At 39.1% G+C, this 23,605-nt stretch overlaps 1 protein-coding gene across 6 annotated transcripts in view; it reads left to right on the top strand.

Annotated features, from left to right (window-relative positions):
* The window catches only part of LRRC20 (leucine rich repeat containing 20), a 629,937-nt gene that overhangs the window by 176,150 nt on the left and 430,182 nt on the right, over positions 1 to 23,605 (top strand). For all 6 annotated transcript variants that reach the window (XM_063433587.1, XM_063433584.1, XM_063433588.1 and 3 more), the window contains one exon: positions 14,330 to 14,479. In XM_063433587.1, coding sequence (XP_063289657.1) covers positions 14,330 to 14,479 — 150 coding nt within the window. The remainder of the gene's footprint in view (positions 1 to 14,329; positions 14,480 to 23,605) is intronic.

Consider the following 23,605-nt stretch of genomic DNA (forward strand, 5'->3'; position numbering starts at 1 on the left):
GCGCTTTATTTTGGATTACCTTCTATACCAGCGGAGATCTTGGGATTTAATATTGCAGCTCCGCTATACCCTGGGTTGTCTACTTTCGCAAATGGTATTGATGGGGTCAATTTTCATTCCTGTGCTGCTATATGGTCACAAATGCAACAATGGCCCACCAAACCAATCTGGCAAAGTTCAATGTTTAAAAGCTGAAAAAGCAAAGGTGCTATATTGTACCCTGTAACTTTCCAAATACCCATAAAACCTGTACATTAGGGGTACTTTTGTACTCGTGAGACATTACTGAACATGAATATGTGTATTTTATTGCAGTTAAAATGCCATGCAGATGTAAAAAATACAATTTCTTTATTTCTCACACTTTCTTAGATTTTATTCATATTAAATTATGTTTCATATCTAAACATTTGATGTGAAATAAACACACTGTTTCTCCTGAATAAAATTATATATAATACGCGTGGGTGCACTTAATATGAAAGAGGTGAATTATGGTTGAATAGACTTAAATTGCAAAATTTGCAAAAATTGTTTTGATTAGAACTTGTACAATTGGGGGTCCTTAAGGGGTTAAAATTAAGCAGTTATTTGTTTAATTTAAAAACGCTGAGTGCTTTCCTTCATGTTAAAGAAATAATTACCGGTAGTAATTTTATGTTATCTTCTGCACTTGTATATTTTCACACTATTGTGATGCAATGCATATTGCATAATGTGACTGGTCAAAGCCATGTTTACCTCACATTACATCATATTTAACCAGAGATAAAGCAAATGATAGAGGATTTAATAATAAGATTTCGGGAACAGCTCATTGGCACAGGTAACCACTAAATATTTATAGTGACTATTAATTCTGAAAATTAGAAATAAACATATGAACCTCTTCTGTAATGAGCAGAAATTGCATATATTTGCTCTGATAAGAATTTGCATCTTATAATCAGGGTGCTTCAGCCAGCAATGTAGGATGACTAAGTCATATTTGTTCATTGCAGTTGATCACTGCATTTGCATACATCATAAAATCTCTTTCAGAATTTACCATATGTTTTTTTTTGTGCTAGCACACATGCCTATTTTATTAGTGTCATTAAAATTTCCTCTGTTCCCACTAGTACTTCCAACTAACACTTTCAATGCTTTACTAATGCTCAATTCTAAAATAATTCCTTCCCCCTGTCAATTAGACTTTCCCCAACTCTTTCATCTTGTAAAAAATCCATCAGAAAGCAAGCGGGTAGGACAGCATATCAACTAACCAATTATTTTTTCTTCCCTACCCCAACTCCCTTTTTTATTAATCCCTACTTTATTCTCCACTCAAGTAATCTACGTATTTCGTACTGTATTGCTAGTACTAGTAATCCAATTAATTTTTATTTTGAATAGCATGCTAACTTTTGTGTAATTTTATTGTCATTAGATTCTAAATTGTTTGAACAAAGCCTACTTGGTACCTTTTGTTCATTAATTTTATTCTCATCGTTTTTATAGCACCATCCTGTTCTACAGCACTACAATTTTACAATGGGAATACAAGTAAATCATTTACCATATTATTAGGAGAGAAACAAAAGATGAAGCAGGTCATGCTCATATGACCTTACAGTCTAGGAGATGTCTAAAATCTACAAGCTGTGAATTCATTTGAATGTCCTGTCCACCTATTTTACAAGCATGTGGAATGTAATGATGCTTTAGATATAATTATGATAATTCTAATTTCTGTTTAGAATGGAAAAAAGCAACAACTTTGTTTGACCTCCTACATCTGTTGCCAACATCTTTTTAGTTTAATGTGCCGATAGGGGGAAAAATACGAAAAGTTAAGATTACACATGACAAAAGCAGCAAACATACAGAAACAGGAAAACAATCTGTAACAATATAGATATAAAATTAAACATCAACCAGTTGAGAGAAAAGAAAATATTTCAAAAATGTGGGGCATAAGTAATAAATATGAAACATAGAATGTCCAATCAAAGTAATTGTGCATTCGCGTTTTGTATATATTCTATTTACTGTCAGAATGGCATATGCCACATGAAGGCATCTGATTAATAGATATGCTACTCTTATGTATTGTCTAGAGGGAAGTATCTATTATTTGTAATATTATAAATATGAACAGGGTTAGACTAGATTTATATACTAAATAATCGGGCAGTGCCATGAATTAAACTGTTTGATCTTCTTTCCTTTCTTGCAGGATCATTTCAATAGTGATATTGATATTTTCATGCAGCAAGTTGAAATACACACCTGTTCAGAGTATTTTAACTATGAAAATAATCTCTAAAACCATGATCTCTAAAAAAATAAATAAATAAAATAAAATACTTAAAAAAATAGGCTAATAATGGGAAACCATTATATATCATATGCAATATCAATAGTATATTTGGTAAGACAGCAGCATTCGAAAGCTTGTTATGAGTTGTTGTTAAGCATGGCTCTGGAATAAAGCATCTAAGACACGGAGGGGTGAAAAATCAGGAATGCTTAGCTAATGCACTCATATTATATACAGAAAAGGAAGACATCGTTCACCTTAATATACGCATCTTATAAGGGTGCTGCTGATGACTAATATTTATAACGTATAACATTTGGAATACCCCACTTCAGACTAAATTTAAAGCCCAGAATATTTTTTTAAAAAACCTGATAAATCAATATCATGGGGATTTAGTTACAGTATATGATCATACATTGTATGAACCTGCCACAGTGAAACATAAAAAACATGTAAGCCCACTCTCTTATGCCGGTATAATCAATACTTTGGAGGTTTGGAGAGTGGATCTTAAGTGCATGGTGGGTGGAAGTTGTTTCCCCCCTATATTGTAAAATTTGTGAAAGAAACAGCCCAGCATGATGAATGCATTTGTTTGTAATGGTAGAGTGTTTCTTCACATATTAGATTTAGGCTCCTTCCCACTGTTCTTCTGCAAAATAACTTGCATACATTTAATTCAGTGTCGAGACTATCTTCTCACTGCATTTTCACTTCAACCCCAACTCATTAGGGATGATCCACCTGGCCAATCCAATACCTCTCATAGAGGACTCAGGGCACATGAGCGGCAATTACCATGATCCACTTTTAGAGAACCATTGAAACTGATGCTTCTTATGAGAAACCCTAATTTCTGCTTTGAGTGAGCAGTCAAAACTAGTGAGGGGGGCAACTTTCCTGATTGTGCTCAACAGCCAGGAGCTTTTTCCAAGTGCCTATTTCTCTTGAAATTGCCACATCTATAAAATAAGACAAAAGAGAACTTTTATTGTGTTTAGTCTCATCACAACTTAAGTTAATGGTTAGTGTTAATGTAGCGTAGGAATTACATTACTTTTCTGGTATCATCTGTCACTATTAGGATATGTGGAATTTTTGTGTGAGATAGGTTTTTTGCATTGCATTGCACCGTGTAGTACTGTTTTGTGAATTTGCCACGCCGACAACAGAGACATTCCTTGGGTGTTATTGGTTTGGATTGGAAGTGTTCTCACTGTAAGTGTTCTCACTGTAAGTGTTGTCACTGTAAGTGTTGGAAGTGTTCTCACTGTATATCCTCCACTTTTGAAACAACAGAGCTGTCTTGTAAGAGAGAGTTGTTAAGACGTCCTTTAATGTCTCCACATATTATGGTTACACCCTGTTGTAAGGATGTCAGTTTAGTTAAGACTTTATGTAGAAAGTTCTTTTGGTGTTCTTTGGAGCATAAATATTCACAATCATGTACACAACATTATTTAACCTCTTAAGGACAGAGGCAAATGTCCAAATTCTGAACCAAAACAAAACCTAGAATTTGAGCTATATGTCTGTTCAACCCTAATTTACTGCTTTCTTATTTAGTGCACAAATATATCATTTTGTTCAGGAGAAATAGGGCTTTAATGACACATCAAATATTTATATACGGAACACAATTTAATAGGAATAATCTAAAATTGTGTGAGAAATTAAGAAATGTCACGGCATTTTAACTGTGAATGTCATAATACTGCTAGATTTTACTGCAACAAAACCCCCCACACATTTGTATGCTGTCATGTCCCACGAGTACAACAATGACTGCCATGTACATGTCTCATGGTATTTTGGAAAGTTACAGGGTCAAATATGAGGCTTTCCCATTTCAGTGTTTTTTGTTTTTTCAATCTTTTTTTAATGAGATATACAAAGATTATGCTGCCAAGTTTGCAAAAGTAGCATTATACAGATAAACAGGTGCCAACATTCTGCTCGATTAGCAGAGAACACAAATACATCATTTTAAAATTATAAGAAAATTAAATGTTATACAAAGATTTCACATGCAGTTTTGTAAGGATATTAACACACTGATAAACAGTCACCGCAATATACTTGTTGGTTCAGCTTGAATTAAACACAAATACCACATTTAAACATTCGAATAGAAATAGCCAAAGAAAGGTAAGCAATGTTAGGACATAGACATACATATGGCAAACTTGCTATGTGAAAGGAGTTGCAAGAAACCCTAAATCAGCCCAAACTGTAAGTAAGTGACAGGGGTTTGCTTTGTTGTGGAGTAATAAAATAATAATAGAAATGCATGGTTATATATAACTGTTGCTGAGCATAGTAAATAGCAGACCTTTTATTAAGAACAGTCGAACATTTTTAGTAAGATAAATCTGTCAGCCAACACCTTGTCGAGAGGCCGGGCACGAGGCTCAGAGAGAAGATTAAGGAAGAACACTGTTAGGAATCCATCCCGTGCATGTGAAGTAAACCACAGGTCCGCTCTCAGGCAGCAAGGCTGACAATAGCACTACTCTAACCAGTCCTGTCTATCATGCAGTGTGGAACCATGCCCCACCAACCACTGGCATAGAGGTTTTTAAAGCCGTGTCTGCTTTTCAAGCAATGTCAATATCCTCTTCTCCCATGGCTATCATCAGGGTGTTGGTGGTATAGAGGGGAATCCCCTGTTTAAGACCCTTGCCTAGAAAAGGGTAAAGGCCATGGCGTGTTTCCGGGACCAGCGCACAGTGGGCCCTTTAATGTCTGAAGGATTCACTGAGCAGCATAGGCCTTCCTCCATGCATGGGATCTTGAGCCCTACATGGGCTGCAGGCTGGTGGATGCTTGAGTCAGAGTATCTCTGTTGATCTCCAGCATGGAAGAATGCAGGCCACTGTAGAGCCTCAGCCACAAAGCAGCAAATAGAGCATCAAGCCTGTCCAGAGTAGAAGGTAGTAAGCCACCATTTATGGAGAAGCACAAGGCATCCACCATCTTAGTGATTATGTCACACCATATGCTTGAAGAGTTGATGGGGTTTTTGCAACACCATTGGTAATTACCAGGATATCCCTCACTGTCATGATGGGAGCAGGTATCCAGGGCCATATTAATGGGCCTGGTGCTGACAATTATGATGGGCCTACTTAGAGAATATTATCGACCAAAAACACAAAAACAATCATACCTCCCAAGCGTCATGTATCTGATGCAGATGGTGCTGGAGGGAAACTCAAAGGATGCAGCTATAAGAAAATACATACCCTATGCTAATCTCTCTAATTTATGCTTCCATATTTCAAGTAAATCCATACCCCCTAACAGCAGTGTCCATTGAAGCAGGAAGTCAATGGGCAGGGTAAAAGGGTGGGCCACTGGCGCAAATCACGTGACCAGACCTGCCAAAAGAGGCGAACATGCCTAAAAAGGGGGCATGTCTGTCCAAAGAATTGGAAGGCCAGCCTGGCATGAATGCATGTCAGGTTGTCTGCCAATCATGCAGGCTGTCCAACTAAGGGCATGCTATGCAGGCAGCACCCCGAGCTTGGCATAAATGCATCAAATGACGTGCTTTCTAAGGATTGTCCCCTTGCACTCACATGTCCACTTGTCTCCTTACCTTCTTACTAGCAGAAGTTCCTGGTATATAGTCTGGGACAGAGAAAAGGTGGATGTAGAAGAAAGGGGACATGCCACAGTGTTAGAGAGACCAAAGTCTGCATTACCTTAACTAATTTTATTGTCAGCCAGTCCACACAAGTTTTGTTCCCATACAGCCCTCTTAAGCTTCCAAACTTGAAGGGACACTATAGTCACCAGAACAAGTACAGCTTATTGTATTTGTTCTGGTAAGTAAATCATTCCCTTCAGTTTTTTTGCAGTAAACACTCAGATGGCTGCTAGAGGTGCTTCCTGGGGCAGTACTGCCTAGTGTGCAGCACTGCCATTCAGTGTCTCCACCCTCTGCATGCAGACACTGACGTTTCTTAATTGATTCAATTTATCTGTGGGAGGAGATGCTGATTGGCCAGGGCTATGTTTGACTTGTGCTGGCTCTGCCCCTGATCTGCCTAGTTGACAGTCTCAGTCTATCCTTTGGGGAAGCATTGTAATTTGCTCAGACCACCACTTCTGATGATGTCAGCAGACAGAGTCAGTACAGAGGCAAATAGGGGCAGAGCCAGCAGCTGCAGGCTTGAATACAAGTGTGATTTTACTATATTTAGGGGGGCAAGTCACCCAGTGTCACCCAGTGTCTCAGTGTCCCTATGTATCACAGTGTCAGTGATACTGTGGACATAGACATGGGGACACTGAGAGCCATGGGGACACAGACACAGAGACTAGGGGACACTGGCTGGGGGACATGGGGCACTGGGAGACATGGGGAAATTGTGTCCTTAGTGTCTCCGTGTCCTAATGTCCCAGTGTATCCCAATGTCCCTATGTCTCATAGCGTCCCCTTTGTGTTTTAGCGTCCCCATGTCTCTGTGTCCCCATGTTTACCAGTGTCCCCCAGTGTCTCAGTGTCCCTATGTATCACAGTGTCAGTGACACTGTGGACATAGACATGGGGACACTAGGAGACATTGGGACATCAGGGACACTGAGAGACATGGGGACACTGGGAGACATGGGTACACTGAGTCACTAGGGACACTGAGAGACATATGGACACAGACACTGAGAGACTAGGGGACACTGGGAGACTAGAGGAAACTGGGAGCCATGGGGACACTGCCTGGGGGACATGGGGCACTGGGAGACATGGGGAAACTGTGTCCTTAGTGTCTCCATGTCCCAATGTCTCAGTGTATCCCAATGTCCCTATATCTCACAGCATCCCTATGTTCTAGTGTCCCCATGTCTCACAGTGTCCCCATATTTCCCAGTGTCCCCAAGTGTCTCAGTGTCCCCATGTGTCCTCTAGTGTCTCAGTGTCCCCATGTCTCATAGTGTCCCCTAGTGTCTCAGTGTCCCCATGTCTCCCTGCTGCCTTTCCCCCCTTCCTCATTTACCTGAGCTGTAGAGCTGCTGTCTGGACTCTATGTGCTGTGTAGCTGCTCCCCCATGGATCAGTGAGTAGTAGAGAGAGGCAGTTATATGCTGTAACTTCTTATCCCTGCCTCTCTCCACACACCCCTACTGGCCAGGTGCTGGTATTGCAGAGTAATCTCCATTTATACTGAGAAAAATACCCGCATTTGTATTGCTGGTATTACTGCAATACCGGCACGGCCAGGTAGCCTCTAATAAATACCGGCCAGGTGGCAACCCTAAGAGTAGTGTGTAAAAAAATAATTATATATATATATATATATATATATATATATATATATTTTAATGGGGCTATTCCATGGGCATGGGCCTGGAGCTGCAGCTCCATCAGCCCCTATGTTAATCCGGCCCTGTAGGTATCAAAGCAACAAGCATCTGTCAAAATCTGAGCCACTCTGATAGGCCTGAAAAGTTCAGTAATCTTATTGCCCATAAAGGCGCAAATCAAGGCAGCTTATAAGTATAAAGTCAGTTATTCTCTCGACCATCACGCAACCGTTTAGGATGGCAGTCAAGCCCACCCTCTGCCCATTTCAGTTTTTACACATTGACATTTGCCAGATTGGTTTGCTGGGCCTCTCTTGCCTTTGAGACGGTATGGCAGCAAAGGTATTAAAATTATCATCATGGCATAGTATTAGCAAAAGTAAACAACCAATGTTATTCAAAATCGGGTATGTCCAGTCTGTTTTAGTAGCCACTTAGTTACAAACCCTGACCAAAGTTAGTATTAACTTTTCCACCATTGTGGCATACAAAGTAGTCATCCCAGAGTATTCCAGATGTCATATTTTGAGATGTATGGTCTTTTCACTATATCACAAATGCCAGCCCCATTTTGTAGTTATACTTTTATTAGTGTTTTTTCACACTCATTACCTTGATTTCAGAGGACATTCATAATCCTCAACTTGCAGGGAGAGTGAAATAGGAATACATCGGTATTATGAGGAGGAAAAACAAGAAGCTCAGTTTTAGAGAGATTAAGTTTCGTGAAGAGGGAGGACATCCATTCAGATGGAAGAAAGGCAAGTGGTGATGGGTTTTAGGAGAGCAGTGAATAGATCAGAGGTGAAGAGATATATCTAGGTGTCATCGGCATACAGATGGTATCGGAATCCAAAGGTATTACATAAGTTTGCCAACAGATGCAGTGTAGGGGACCAGGAACAGACCCTAGTGGGACTCCTACCAAGACAGGATGAGGGGTGGTGGTGTCATTAGAAAAAAAGACACCGAATGAATGCTGGGAGAGAGAGAACCAAAATCACGAGAGAACAGTGTCACAGAGACAGATGGATTGAAGAGTTTGAAGAAGGAGGACATGATCAACATGATCAAAGGCAGCAGAGTGGTCAAAAAATTATTAGTATACAATAGTGGCCCCTGGATTTAGCCTTAAGCAGACCATTTTGTTACTTTAATAAGAGCAGTCTTCATATAATGTAGGGGGTAGAAGCAAGAATGAAGAGGAGAGCGTTCAAATTGAGAAAGCAAGATAGATGCATTAAGACAAGTTTTTCTAGAAGCTTTGAGGAAAAAGTGAGCAGCAATATGGTATGATAATTGGAAAAGGAAGGCAGGTCAGGTGATGGCTTATTAAAGACATGTACAACAGTAGCATGTTTAAGACCAGGGGAGAAATATCTGATAAGGCGAGATGAGGCGGGATCAAGCGGTGGGGTGAGAGGTTAAGAAAAGCGCAGCCAGCTCTTGTTCAGTAGCTGGGGAGAAAGCCTAAAGGCTAGGAAAGGAATGGTCCAAGTGTGGTTGAGAGAGGAGGGAAGAGGGGAAACATGTTATCTTAACTGGTTTATCTTATTAGTAAAATAGCATGCAAGCTATCAGCTGAAAGTTTACTTTGCAGGGTGGCCAACACAGGGCGAAGAAGAGAGTTGAAGGTATCAAAGAGATGAATGGGATTGTGGAAGCATGAACTAATGAGAGAGGTAAAGTATGATTGTTTAGCAAGAGTGAGGGCTGCGCTGTACAAACACAAGATTAATTTATAATGGAGAAAGTCTCATAAGGTGCGAGACTTCCTCCAGCAGCGTTCAGCTAAATAGGAGCATCTCTGCAGGGAGCGAGTTGACTTTGTGTGCCACGGTTGCATTCTCCTTGAGGTGTATATTTGGAACAGGATGCAGTGTCCAGGGCAGAGGTGAGGGTAGCGTTCTATGAAGAGATAGCCAGGGAGGGACCGTAGAATCGCATGAATGAGATTTGAGAATGGACTTCAGGGGTAACTCTTAATACTGTGTTTTTTTCACAATCCCCATTAATGATATAAGCACCCAATACATTTTCATGTCAGTGCTGTCAGATATTCTTCCTTCTGTTGTGAGAATCGGGTTTGGAAATTAAATATTGGCTGGCATACAATTTGGTTTGTGTACCCATAAGCTCAAACATGCCATCCATCATAAACAAGCTAAATCATTTTCTGAATTACCACTGACAACTCTGGTTTTAATGCCAGGAGTTGCCAAAATGTGGGTATTTCAGGGGCACTTAAAAATGGTGGTACTCGGATATGCTCAGAAACAGTGCAGCAGTCTGAAGTCCTCTGGATGGTGTTACAGTCAGAGCACCATTATCAGAACGTTTGCTTAGGGGCATCTTCTTATGTGTAAGAATGGATACACCTCTGGATTTAGAGGAGTGGAATGGAATTAATGTAATAAATCTTTCATACCAAACGTGGGAGCTTTGTCCCTTGTGAAGTGTGTTTCTTGTATGCACAGTAAATTTACCTTAGTTTGTTTAGCATTTTTCAATAACATAAGGCATTTATGGGGTGTATTTAGGTCCCTAGAATATTGAAGAATATTTGCATAACTCAGAGTTAGTGGTTGTAATGCATAGCATTGGTGGAGAGTAGTAATGGTGTGGTGGGAGTTTCAATCTGCAAATCAAAGATGTGTAGCAAATAAACCTGAGAACATGACCAGCTTCACTCAATGGAAATGGTATTCATCTTGTATTAGCACTCATGTAATGGTGAACATGCGATTCCATGTCCCTGATTTGTTAGGACGTGGATGGGTTATGTCTTGCCTATTTTTAAGTAGGGCTTTTTTGTGTTCTTATTTATATTGATTATTTAAGCACAGATGCATTATTCACTATTTTTACATGGCTTATAATTAGAATAGGGATTCTTCCATCTTTAAGTCCCTTTAGAGGGGCTTTACCTCTTTCTTTGTGTATATATTTACCAGGGTTAAGCCCTAGAGAAGAGTTATCCTTAGAGGGACCTCTGTCTCTTTTTTTCGCCTGGGCTGGACTATCAAGTAAAGTGACAGTGTATTTCCCTGTGTGGTAGGAAAGGTAGGGGAGAAACAAACTAACAAATAAATTAGGTAACAAGACACAAGCTATATACAAAGAAGCCCTTTGTGTGAGCTTTTCATACCATAAGGGGGTGGAGAGTTGTGTTGACCTCCCTGTGGTGGTGGCTATGTGAGGTCAGCAATATTAATGTGTATGTGAAAGGGAGGAGAAGTACTATCGCTCATTCTCAGTGGCATTTTAATAGCATACGAGTTTGACTAAAGTGTTCATTAAGTCTATTTTAAGCAACTCCTAAGATATAATATTTTTGGTTCACTTAGTTGGTTGTATAGTAAGGTAAATAGTCCTTCACCTGTAACCTTCCCTGTTTAAGTGATTCTAAAATTAAATGCTAGTGAGGGTATTCGTTGTTCAACTTTACCATTGTTTAGCATTATCCTAATTTACACTTTAGGTAAGTAAGCAGCATGCTAAAAAGGATCCCCTGACATCCTTAGAATTATGGTTAAATATAGTCAGTCTCATTAGGTGCTGCATTATTATCATGCCATTCCCCCCAGCAACATCCACATATTATCACAGTGTTACAGTTTATAAATAGCCATAATGGTATTGTAAGTGGAACAGTGGAACAGTGGTAAGTGGAAAGACCTTGCTTGGTAAGTTAACTATTTTTAATAATGATATTATTTAATTTTTTTATGTGATAGTTGTCCTTTAAGTTAGGGGTTTGTTTTTAATATATTTTCAATACATTATCAATATAATGCATTAAAATTATTGATTACATGCCAGCCTTGAGTCTCATTTGAAAAATACAACTACCCACACATATATATACAAACACCAGACCAAACCACAGCTCACCTCTATAACGGTTTATCACAGATAATGTCTTCTAGCATGTCATAAGATTGGGAAGAACTACTTCAATGGAATTATTCCATGGGATGTTATTTATCCCCAATCTGTTTTGTTATCATTCACATGCTTTTCTTGTACTTGTCCTCTTACAGTGGGGGTATGCAAAGTTCATTAAAAATTTTAAGTGAATGGAATTAAATTACTTGTTTCGATATGCCATTTCAAAGTGCCATGTAAATGCAAAACAAAAAAAATGAGAAAGCGACCACACTGTAATCTGGTAGGCCTGATATATTTGCTGTCTTGCTCCTGCGGACAAAAATACATTGGTAAGACATTCAGAGCCTTCAAAGAAAGGATTATGGAGCATGTAAGATCCCCTAAGAATCGCCTTTGAGACACCTATCTCAAGACACCTCAAGGAACACCATCAGGGTGATCCTAGTAATTTGAAGTTTTGTGGCTTGGAGTGGGTTAAGAGACATCCAAGGCGCGGGGACTATGATACTAAGACAGAGGGAGTCTAGATGGATCTATAGGCTTAAAACACTACAACTTCTAGGTCTCAATGAGGGGTTCTCTTTTGCCCCTTTCATTTAATTTACTTCAATTTAGTGGGGCCAATTTACTTTATATTAGTCTTTTAAGCATATGAGATATATGTATATATATGTATCCTTCATGGCCACTCTATTTACTTACTTTTTGACTACTTTTTGTCTCCGGCATATATGAGATTTTTTCATATATATAGTACTATAGTCGTCACTACCAATGTGTCTCTGGACTCTGAAAGACCATTGGGTTTACAACACTGTGATTTTTTATCTATGATTGATATACTTTTAATTTTACCTGCCCGTTTATTACTTTATTACCATGTATTGTTCATGTCCCCTTCCTCCCCTTCTCCACCATTTCACAGGTTACTCTTTAATATTGACTACTATTTACACAACTCCTATATTCTCATTTGATAATGCATGCCCCAATGAATTTATGACATTGTGAGTTGATTTGATTAAATATAGAGTGCTATGTCTTTTCACCAGTCTGCCCTTAGGGGGCGTCTGGTGGAACTAATGAGGACGCAGGCGTACTGCTGTGCTGAAGTGCGCTGAGTGCATGCGCGGCTAGACTGTTACACTAATGCGCGTCCTCATTTGGGATCTGCTCAAGTGCTGATCTCTGGGACCTCCCACCGCTGAACTGCATTGGCGGTTGGAATGGAGACACATCCCACTAATTGAAAGTGGGTTTTGGCGCCAGATCTATATACGGAGAAGGGGGGTAAGTGGAGTCTGCTTGCTTAATCGTGCCCTTGAGAAAGGCGACTATTATCGCCGAAACGCGCGTCGGGCTGTGGGTGTTTATTCACGTTTAACAGACTGCCTTATTTGTAGCCTGTTATGTTTTAACACACTACACCTATCTAGGGACTCTTTCTGCTGGCTGAGTCTCTGGTTTTGTACATACTATCTATGGAGTTGTGAGAACCCTCTATACCACTTCTTACTTTAATTTCAATTATCTGCCTTTTTCTGTCCTTTCGATTTACTCATCTTTTTGATATATATAGTGCTAATTCAGTTTGAGTGATTATATTATTTAGTAAGTCAATAGGATCTTTAAGTATTTTACGCATAGTAAGTAGGTATATAGAGGGAACGCTGTTTTTTTTTTCATTTATAGATGACCATGACTCCACTACATTTGGATTAATCTGTGCTTACGACAGCTATTTCTCATTATACTATGAGTATTGCAGATCCACTGCTACTTTTGTTGTCTATGTTGCTTCATTTTCTACTAGCTACTCTGTTGTTTTGAGTGAACCACCTACGAGGTATCAAGTTTACACCATAACTTTGTTACTAGTTTCTTTGAATATAGCTGGTTTATATCCCTCAGTATTTTTCCATTTCTATTTATAGGTTAAGCAGTCTGGTGTATCTTTGGACACTTGGTGTTTATATTTTAACGTTTATTTTACTATTAATAAAACTTTGTTATTTTTTTAACCTTGTCTGAGATACAGTCTTTCTTGCAAGTTTCTATCTATATTAGCAGTGTATAGGGGGTACTGGTTTTGATGGGATTTGCTTCCTGCTTAGGGATGCTTCTCCCTCATTTCCTTATTTTCTGTATTTTCTGTATGCTTTAGGGTTAAGCCCTTTTAGTACCCCTGTAGCCCTCTCTGTACTCTTTGCCAGATTTTTTTCTTATTGAGTATTGTGTTTATATTTAACACTGTAATCTTGTTTAAAAAGCATTTTTATTCTACTTGAATAAGTAGCGACATTATCAAGTCTGCATGAGTAATACTAATATGGTAAAAACAAAATATGTTTTTTCCCTTTCATTGTCAGATCTAAGTTTATATTGCCATTGTAATGTGCAATTGCCTCACTGCTAATAACCTTATCATTTACAACAGTAAATATAACTAGTGTAACTTAACCAGGAGTTCAAACCTAATTATTAGTGCTCTGAAACCGATCATTAATTTAATACTTTCTGATATTAAATACTGTATACAAAAAAAGAAAGAAGAAAAATATCTCAGACAATGTGTGAGACAGGCACAATGTGAATCAAACAGGCGTAGTTTAATTGTTTTTCATTTCATGTTCATTGTTAAATAGAGTTGACATCCTGACACTTGGTGGCAATTTGGAAAATATGTAAAAATATATTTAATCATGTTAAAGCACTCTGCTGCTTAAAAAACCTAAAATTTTACTTAATTTTCAAACAGAAAGCAAAGGAAATATATTTTGAAATGAAAAGATAATGATTATTTTTGTTTGTTTGTTTATTCTCCAGATCTGTCAAAGTGTGCTCTGACAAGCTTCCCTGTTGGCCTTTATGTAGTTATGGCCGATGTAACTCAAGATATACAATCTATCACGCTGGCTAATAATGAGATCAAAACCATGACGAGCAAGTTCTTTAGTATATTCACCCAACTGGTTGGTAAGTCTGCATGTACCTAGTTTTCTATTTGAATTTCCAACACAAGGATTTAAAATTGCAGATGTAAAGAAGAAAAAGCACGAGGATTTTATTTTGCACAGTTGGCACAAAACTCTTGAATGTTTTTTTGGTAAAAAAAAATGAGATAGAATGCTTTGTGAACATAGCTCGCTGGCAATAACCATGTTTTATGCATTTTAAACATATTTTTAATTATTTTGTGACTGCTAATAGCAATTCACTGAAATAAATTGAAAATAAATCCAAGTACTGGATGTGTACTAGTGTTTGTGCTAACAAGTCATTTAAAAAATACTGTGCATAGACAAGTTGAACCTTTTGAGTAAAAGGATATTGCACTCCTTTTAGTTCTTCTTGATATGCGGTGAGTGTTTTGCTTGTTTTTGTTTTTTTCTAACTATTCAGAAACCCCATATTTTGTAATTGTACCTTGCTTTGTTTAGCAAAATAAGGAGTATATATTGACAATCTATCAATGGCCCTCCAAAAACTTGTATGGCATAATTTTCCATTTTTTTTTCTTCAATTCTTTATTTTTGACTGACAGGTTGATACACAATAACATTTTTACATGTAATTGTATGAATACAATGGTAATACATAGCATTCAAAATCATGCATCCTAGTGAACATTGGCTCATGTGTAAAGAGTAATGCATGTCAATACCAACAATTTCCTTCAAAGTCCTTTACGGCTAATTTGTATCGCCCCCAATCAGGTATTTTAATATAAATAAGATTTGTAGATTAAGGAACGGATAAGAAGGTAATTCCCTGCCGTTCCGTCCAAAGACGTTAAAGTACAGAGTGGGAGCTCCAATCTAGTTAATTGTCATAACAGTTATAAGTACATCTTCCCTTCGTAACCTAGATAGTGGGTGCTGTTGCAGAAGAAGACCATGAATATAATAACACTTTAAGGGTTCCAGGAGGGAGCTCGAGAAAAACTAGGAAACAGATGTAGATAGGAAAATTAGGGAAGGAGAAAAAAAAAATCTGAATAAGTCCAAGAGAGTACGGTTGAAGGTAAGGCAGAATAAACCTGAGTGGCTCACGTGAGAGGGGGGGTGGGGGGGGGGGGGGGGGGAAGAGACATAGGGGAGGCATGTAGACCACAACATTGATTTATGTTCTTTGGGCACCCACATGTAAAACTGTGGGAAGTCTGCCCCTATCAGTAACGACTCCAAGTCCACCCATTTCCCTACATCCAATGGGACATGCCTCATTGCAATTTGGGTGACTTGTGCTGCCATGTAGTAATAATAAAGATGTGGCAGGCCCAGTCCACCCCTCCCCCCCCCCCCCCGGCTTTTGGGCGGTACAAGGTGTTTCTGGAGACCCTATGTCTCGTTTTGCTATATAAATAAGCCTATGGCTTTCTGCAAAGGGGCCATGTCTGCCTTCATAATCGGAATGGGTAACACTTGAAACAGAAATAATATACGCGGCAGTATATTGATCTTCACGGAATGTATGCGGCCGATCCATGAGATCAATTTATCCGTCCCTAATTGTCCCTAATTAAAGATTTCAATTATGGGGTGTAATTAATCTTGAACAGTTTCATTGGGTCAGCTGTTAGTTGTATGCCTCAGTATTTAATAGATTGCGAGCTGAATGTAATATGTTGTCTAAATAATTGCCGTGTCCGCAGCCAATAGCCCCAGTGTATGAGCACTAGATTTGGTCATGTTCACCTTGTATCCCGATATATCTCTATACTTCAGCAGAACTTTATGTAAGGCCAACATAGATTCAAGAGGATTCGTGACCGTCAGTAAGACGTCATCTGCATAAGCGGATACTAAGAATTGCTTGCCTCCTACTGAGAGCCCATTGATATCCAGGTGTTCATGGAGCTCCTGAAGAGGGGGTTCTAACGATAACATGAAAAGAAGGTGGGAGAGCTGGCACCCTCGTTGCAATTAATTTTTGAGCTGGAAAGGGACATTGGGGGCCCCCGCAATCCTCACCTGCGCTGTCATGTTGCTATACATAGCTCTGATCGCTGTAATGTAGGATGCCGGAAAACCCAAATATGATAACAGCGGGAAAATATAGGGTCAAATGGCCCTATCAAAAGCCTTCTCAGCATCTAGAGACATGACCAATGTGGGTGTCTCCCATGTAATCTGCCTCCAAATAATGTCTATATTCCTTCTCCTATTCTCAAATAGCTGGCGACCAGGTATAAATCCTACTTGGTCAGCATCTATTAGTTTTTTCTAAAAAAGGATTGTCTTTCAGCTAGTACATTTGCCAGTATCTTTGAGTCATGATTATTAAGGGAAATGGGGTGGTGGTTGTCGGGTAAGAGGGAATCCCTACCCAGTTTTAGTAGGAAAACTATGGTGGCCAATGACATGTCTCGGTCGGGTAGATCTCCTTCCCTGAAGGCATTAAAAAGCATTTCCAGTTTTGGCGTCAATTCCTCATGAAGCACCTTGTAATAGCTCCCATCAAAGTCATCTGGTACCAGAGCCTTATTCCCTTTCAAATTTAATATTGCATTGTCTATCTCCTCGCTATTTACCCACTCGTTAATATACCCATGGCCACTGGGGTGAGCTTAGGCAAGTGGAGTTTGGAGAGGAAGGTGCGAAGATCTTGCAGTGTTTGGGTAGTCTGATACTGTGGGGAGTGGTCATACAGTTTTTACAGTCCGTCAAGACCTCAGCGATATCTTTTGGTTTCATTTTCAATGAACCGTACCGATGCCTAATGCTTGTGATGTGGGCATGTCTCTGCTTTAGTCTAAGGGATCTGGCCAGTATCGTATCCATTTTGTTGGCCTTTTCATAACAGGTCCTTTTTGACCACAAGATAGACCTGGCCGTATCTTCGATAAGCAGGTTGCAAATCGATCTACTGGCCTCACGCAATAAGTGCTTTGTGGGTAGCCCATATGGTACAAGGGGTCAGGTCCTCCGTGTCGTTCCTGAGAAAATAGTCTTGTAGGTCCCTGCGAATGCTCGTATCTATGTCGGGGTCTTATAGCAGAGAGGTATTCAGCCTCCATGACCACAGAGAGGCAGTACAGAGATTGCCCAACGTCAGAGAAATATCGGTGTGGTCCGACCATGTGAGGGACCCAATGCACCAGTGGTATGTTCCAAGCCGGCATTGTTAGCTAAGAAATAATCAGTTCAGGAATACGAATTATGGGGTGCTGAATAAAATGTATAATCAACATCTACAGGGTGATGAGCCCTCCAGACATTGACCAGGCCCGTACGATGTATAAAGTTGTGAACAAGTTTATCCTGCCCTCCTCTGCCTTACGAGCGCTGTAAGCCCCTTTGTGAGCTTCTATCGGCTGTAGGACACAGCACAGCATTAAAATCCCCCCCAAATATTAGCATACCATGCAACAGAGTTTAAATCTTGGTAGCTATATTGTCCCAGAAGTCTGAGTCAGGAGTATTGGGAGCGTATATATTGACTATATGAATTAAGTGCAAATAAAGGGTCCCTGACAGCATAACATATCTCCCATGCGGGTCTATATCAGAGCTAGTAAAGCGAAAAGGGAATCTAACATGAATAAGAATAGTAACTCCATTAATTTGTACGGTGGGACCTAGCTTCATAGGCTTTTCGGGATGAATGGTCTCTTAAGGGAAAAGTAGCATGTCTGGGTAGGTGTGTTTCCTGGAGAAAGGCTATGTCTGAGTGCGCTTCAACTCTCTAAACAAGAGGTGCAATTTCTGAGGAACATTGAGATCCTGGTCCTATAACACCCCACCCTCCTAGCCATCCCTCCCACCCTGCCAAACGATAATTGAAGGACTCACTTCCTGTCCCCCGTACCTCGCACAGCTAAGGTTACCTCTACCCTACCTCAGTTTGCGTGACCGACAGATGCCTCCCACCAGAGGCCCACCCATCCCCTTTAAAAGGAGCAGCTCTTTCCCTCTGACCGGGGATGGCTGGCCGAGTAGTCAAAGACAAACCAGCACACATACAATCTGCCAGAGTCGACAGGAAGAATGGTTTGTATGTCCATCTCGGAAAAGGGGCCACCCAGTAATTCAATAAACATAAACACCACTGGCCCCTTGAAGTAACAACGGCTGCACCAAAGCTACCGACATACAATCTTGCTGAGTGGGCGGTAAGGCCCGAGAGACCACAAACAGGTCGGCAACTGTCTGAGCCCTTCTTGGAGGTTTTCTTAGGGGCTCTTTTTTCCATGTTGGTAATTTTAGGCTCATTTTCTGCTAGTTTGAGTACTTTTGTAGCTTTTGGTGGCAGTTACAGAGCGGAGCTTCACACGAGCACGTCAAGCTCGCTCCTCAGTCAGACCATGCCCACCATAATTTTTCATTTTTAAAGAGAAATAGAAATAAGGACACTTCTCAATAGAGCAGTATGACATTACTGTTAGGACCCACTCTTCTTCTAAGCCCTTATATCTGAGCTAGCTCTGAAGGACAGTGTGTTATGATGTCGTATTTAATAAATGGTAAAATGTCATGGTAAAACTATTTGCAGCCATCCAGAGACAGTGTTTACCTGGGTTCTCAATGTGACCTCATCAGTCTCTTCTCACCTCTCAGTGAATCCCATATCAGTTCTCAGGGCTCACCAACAATTCAAGATTCATTGGAAATATAGTCCACAAGTGAAGGACTATACTTCCCCTTTAATTTTACTTTGACTAGACTAGCATAGCCATAATGTTGTGAAATGTCTAAAAGATGTTTATGAAAGATCAGGAAAAATATTTTTTATTTTCATTATCATTTGGTAGAGTTTATTCTTGTAGAAGTAATGTGCTTCTGCTGCACATAAATAGGTTAGAATTTTGTTCCGAAGGACATATGGAGAACCATAGTGCATTACACTTGAGTGATTGTAAGTATAAAACAAAGCATAAATCAGTTCAATCACTTTCTGAGATTCTCACCAGGGAACTGATGGTCATTATATATGTTTTTGTCTTCATAAAATAAAGGACATGTTTGCTTCCGTTGGAAAAAAACAATGATATATAATTATTTTCTGGTTTACATAGCAAGTTTTGTTTTGATGTCCCCATTGTGATGATTAATTATAGGGTTTATGTGCTATATGCACACACACCATGCATTTATGAGATGCTATATGGCTTTTATTTATAAACCATTGTATCTTAACACATGTAATCAAACTGATATAGCATTACTGATCCTTCATTTATTAGCATGATTGTGCTTGTTAATACATTTCTTTAATTGCCATGTGAATTAATGTACGACTACATAGTGTTTAATATGTTAATGTTGCTTCACAGTGTTTTAGATTATCTCCTTGACTTGTCTTTGCATCACTTGCTGTAGAGGTTGATGTTAATAGGAAAAATATTATAATATTTAAAAAAAAAAATATTTCTCTATTTATTAAAGTTTTTAATGAAGCTAAGCCATACATGTTTTATTCTTTAGTTAATGCATCACATATCTTGTTTCCTTGAGACTGTTTTACAAATTGAATAAATTATAATAGCAAATTACAATGTCATTTATTACGCAATGTTTAATTATAATGAACATATTGAAACACAAAATATGCTGCGGAATTCAACATGTTGTCTATTATTCCCTTAACTATACTAAGGAATACTGGTGTTTAGGTGGCACAGTTATATTGGTTATGGGAGAAGGAAGTAGGCAGATCCAGAAAAAAGTGAATTTCTTATTATATTGTTGCAATTTCAGGCATACCAAACCCAAAGGCATTCAGTGGAAGCCCAGAAAAGTTCTAGATATTTATCTTGCTTTCGAACCAATCATATCCTTCCCTGCCCTGATTTGCTTTCATATCTATGCACCTGAGAACATGTTCCTCTAAACTGTATATTTCATCAGCCAATTGTATTGTATAGGGTAGAACCTTGCAAACTGTCTTGATACCAGCCATATCAACAGATAGGCTGTCCAAAACTGACTAGGATACATCATAGCTAAGTCATAGGAACCTAGGATCATGTACTTTAAAGTGGCTCCCAACTTTGCATTGTTTTCCCATAGCGCAAACTTCCAAATGTTATGGATAGTTTATATTTCATTACTTTTTTTTCAAAGTTTGGGAAAAGATTGGACTACAGGTTAGGACTACAGTTAAGGTTATTTTAGTCTTAGAGCAGCAATGGGATATTAATTCAGTCCCTCTTATGATAATGATGTCCTGTGAACAGAGTTGGGGTGATAGAATTGTACTGTTTACCAGCCACTTTCTCATCATGAGAGCGTTTGAATTAATGCTGGTAGCTGTAATTAGCAGTGGCTGCTCTGAAGTGGGAATCTCAATCATTCTGGGCTTAATAGCAAACTTATCAAAAACATATGGCTGGTACTACCGGGTGAGAAATTGTACACCAATAATTCAAAGAACAAATCAAAATGTGTTGTTTTTTTGTGTTTGTTTTTACAGATTTCCATTAGTTTAATAATTAGAAACATAGAATTTGACGGCAGATAAGATCCGTTCGGCCCATCTATTCTGCCCATTCATTAGTCCCTGGCCTTATCTTATAGTTAGGATAGCCTTATAAACTCCTTTACTGTGTTAACCTCTACCACTTCAGCTGTAAGGCTATTCCGTGCATCCACTACCCTCTCTGTACAGTAATACTTCCTGATATTATTTTTAAACCTTTGCCCCTATAATTTAAGACTATGTCCTCTTGTTGTGGTAGTTTTTCTTATTTTAAATATAGTCTCCTCCTTTACGGTGTTGATTCCCTTTATGTATTTAAATGATTCTATCATATCCCCCCGTCTCGTCTTTTCTCCAAGCTCTACATGTTAAGATCCTTTAACCTTTCCTGGTAAGTTTTATCCTGCAATCCATGAAACAGTTTAGTAGCCCTTCTCTGAACTCTCTAAAGTATCAATATCTTTCTGGATATAACATATCCAGAACCTATGTATATAAAAAGAAGGTGCACACAATAACAGTAAGGTGAAAGTAAGCTCTTACACTTAAGTGAAGGAATCCCTTAACCTTCACAACACAAAACATGCAAATCAAACAAGATATAAGTGGAGCTTTAGTTTACCTTTTCAGACAGTAGTATTGTATAAGTAGACAAGGTGCTATTACAATAATCTGCAAACAAACAAGCAAATCTTAGTGCAGATGGTTATTAAAGAAATAAGTAGAAATAAATGATAAATGGGTAACTCACAAACGTAGAGCCAATAACACACTTGGCTCTAATGGTAAGCGCCTCAGGATCTTCTAAGGGAGATCCAACACCCTCTTTTTATCTCCTCCTGGTCTCCTCCACTTTGAACCAATTTGGTAGAAATAGAAAAGGGAAGCTCCAAGGAAGGTTTAAACGGAAATTTATTGAATACAAAAATAATCAATATAAAATAATAATTTAAAAATTTATATAAGAAATATATATGTAGAATCAATCCAAAACGCGTTTCGCCAGTAGCTGGCTTCCTCAGTTGGTGTAATGATCCTTGTCTCCTCGTGTTCTTTTATATGTTCCTTAATTCTAAAATTACCGGCATCTGCCGGACCGGAAGTTCGTTGTGTGGAACGCACGTGAGGTCTGTTGGAACGCACGCGCGGTCATATGTGCGTGCGTAAATCACGTGACTCGGCTGTTTGCCTTCCTTATTATTCGTGGAACGCAGCGCGTGCGTTCCACAGCCATCAATTGTAGGAGTCGGCTGTTCCACTTCCTTTTTCTTCGTGGAGCGCATTGCATGCGTTCCACAACCGGATTAGATATTGTTCAGCACAAAGTCCTTAAATGTATTATCCATCAGGTCTCAACGGACCCAGATAAAGATAGATAATAAGACACAAAAAAGGGAACATAATAACATCTTTAATAAAATATAAGAAATACATGTAATAATACTTTGGAATATAGGAGATAATAATAAAAAATATATAAAACGATTGTAATCATATAAAAAAGTTTAGATAAGAATGGGTAAAAATCCAGAAGGGTAGAGAGGAGATGTTGCTATAAATAAAAAACTATAAGAATCTCAATCACAATTATGATAAAAAGCTGGGGAAAGGGGAGGACTTCAAAAGGGATAGGGGATATTCATGACAAAAAATGACATAATTCTAAGTCTAAATTGAATCCATGGGGGACCATAGTATTAAAATTGTAAAAAGTCATTTCTATAAAGAAAATTGGTATAGAAGAAATGACTTATTTCCAATTTTAATACTATGGTCCCCCATGGATTAAATTTAGACTTCGAATTATGTCATTTTTTTGTCATGAATACCGCTCAGGGGTGGGGGCAAGGGAGGAGGACATTAGGTCTCCCCCTTATTTTACTGTAGGGCCCCACCCGCCGTTCAGGCAATAGGCCCCCCCCTTCAGGTTAGAAGCCCCCACTCACGCAGCACGGGTGGGACATTTTTTTTTTAAAGTGAGCTGCCATAGGCTGCTCACTGTTTAATAGACATGCCCCTACTCGCGGTATAGCGAGTAGGGGCATAATTTACTAATACTAAGTAATCTTTACTTAGTAAAAGTAAATTTGGCTAAAAGACCAATTTAGGTCTTTCAGCCTTTTAGTAGATAGCTCCCTAAAACCGTGGGAATTAGGGAGTTAACTAATTATTCATTCTTAAGAAAAGAAAATGTTACTTGCGCTTTTTCCTTAATCCCTATGTATATTTAGACAAATGGAGGTCATTTAGTTGCTCCAATGGCCATTGGAGGGATGCCCGCCTGCCAACGTCAAGGCAGACCCCCCCTAAGCGGGTCCTAACACTGACCCTTCAGCCTGCTTCCTTGAGCTTCTGGCAAAGATATCTCTAATGAGACAGAAAGGGGTATTTTTTATATACACCCCTTTACTTATTAACCCTTAATAGGGAACACATGGGATGGGTAGCAGCATTGTAACCAGGCTGTGTGATACAAAGTAAATACAAATACAAAAAGAGAAGTCCTGCGCTAAAGCAGCAAGGACTACAACACACATCAGCCCCAATATGTAGTAAAAACCAAAGAAAAGAAAATGTTACTTGCGCTTTTTCCTTAATCCCTATGTATATTTAGACAAATGGAGGTCATTTAGTTGCTCCAATGGCCATTGGAGGGATGCCCGCCTGCCAACGTCAAGGCAG

Source organism: Pelobates fuscus, chromosome 10 (genome assembly GCF_036172605.1).
Source record: "Pelobates fuscus isolate aPelFus1 chromosome 10, aPelFus1.pri, whole genome shotgun sequence".
NCBI lineage: Eukaryota > Metazoa > Chordata > Amphibia > Anura > Pelobatidae > Pelobates > Pelobates fuscus.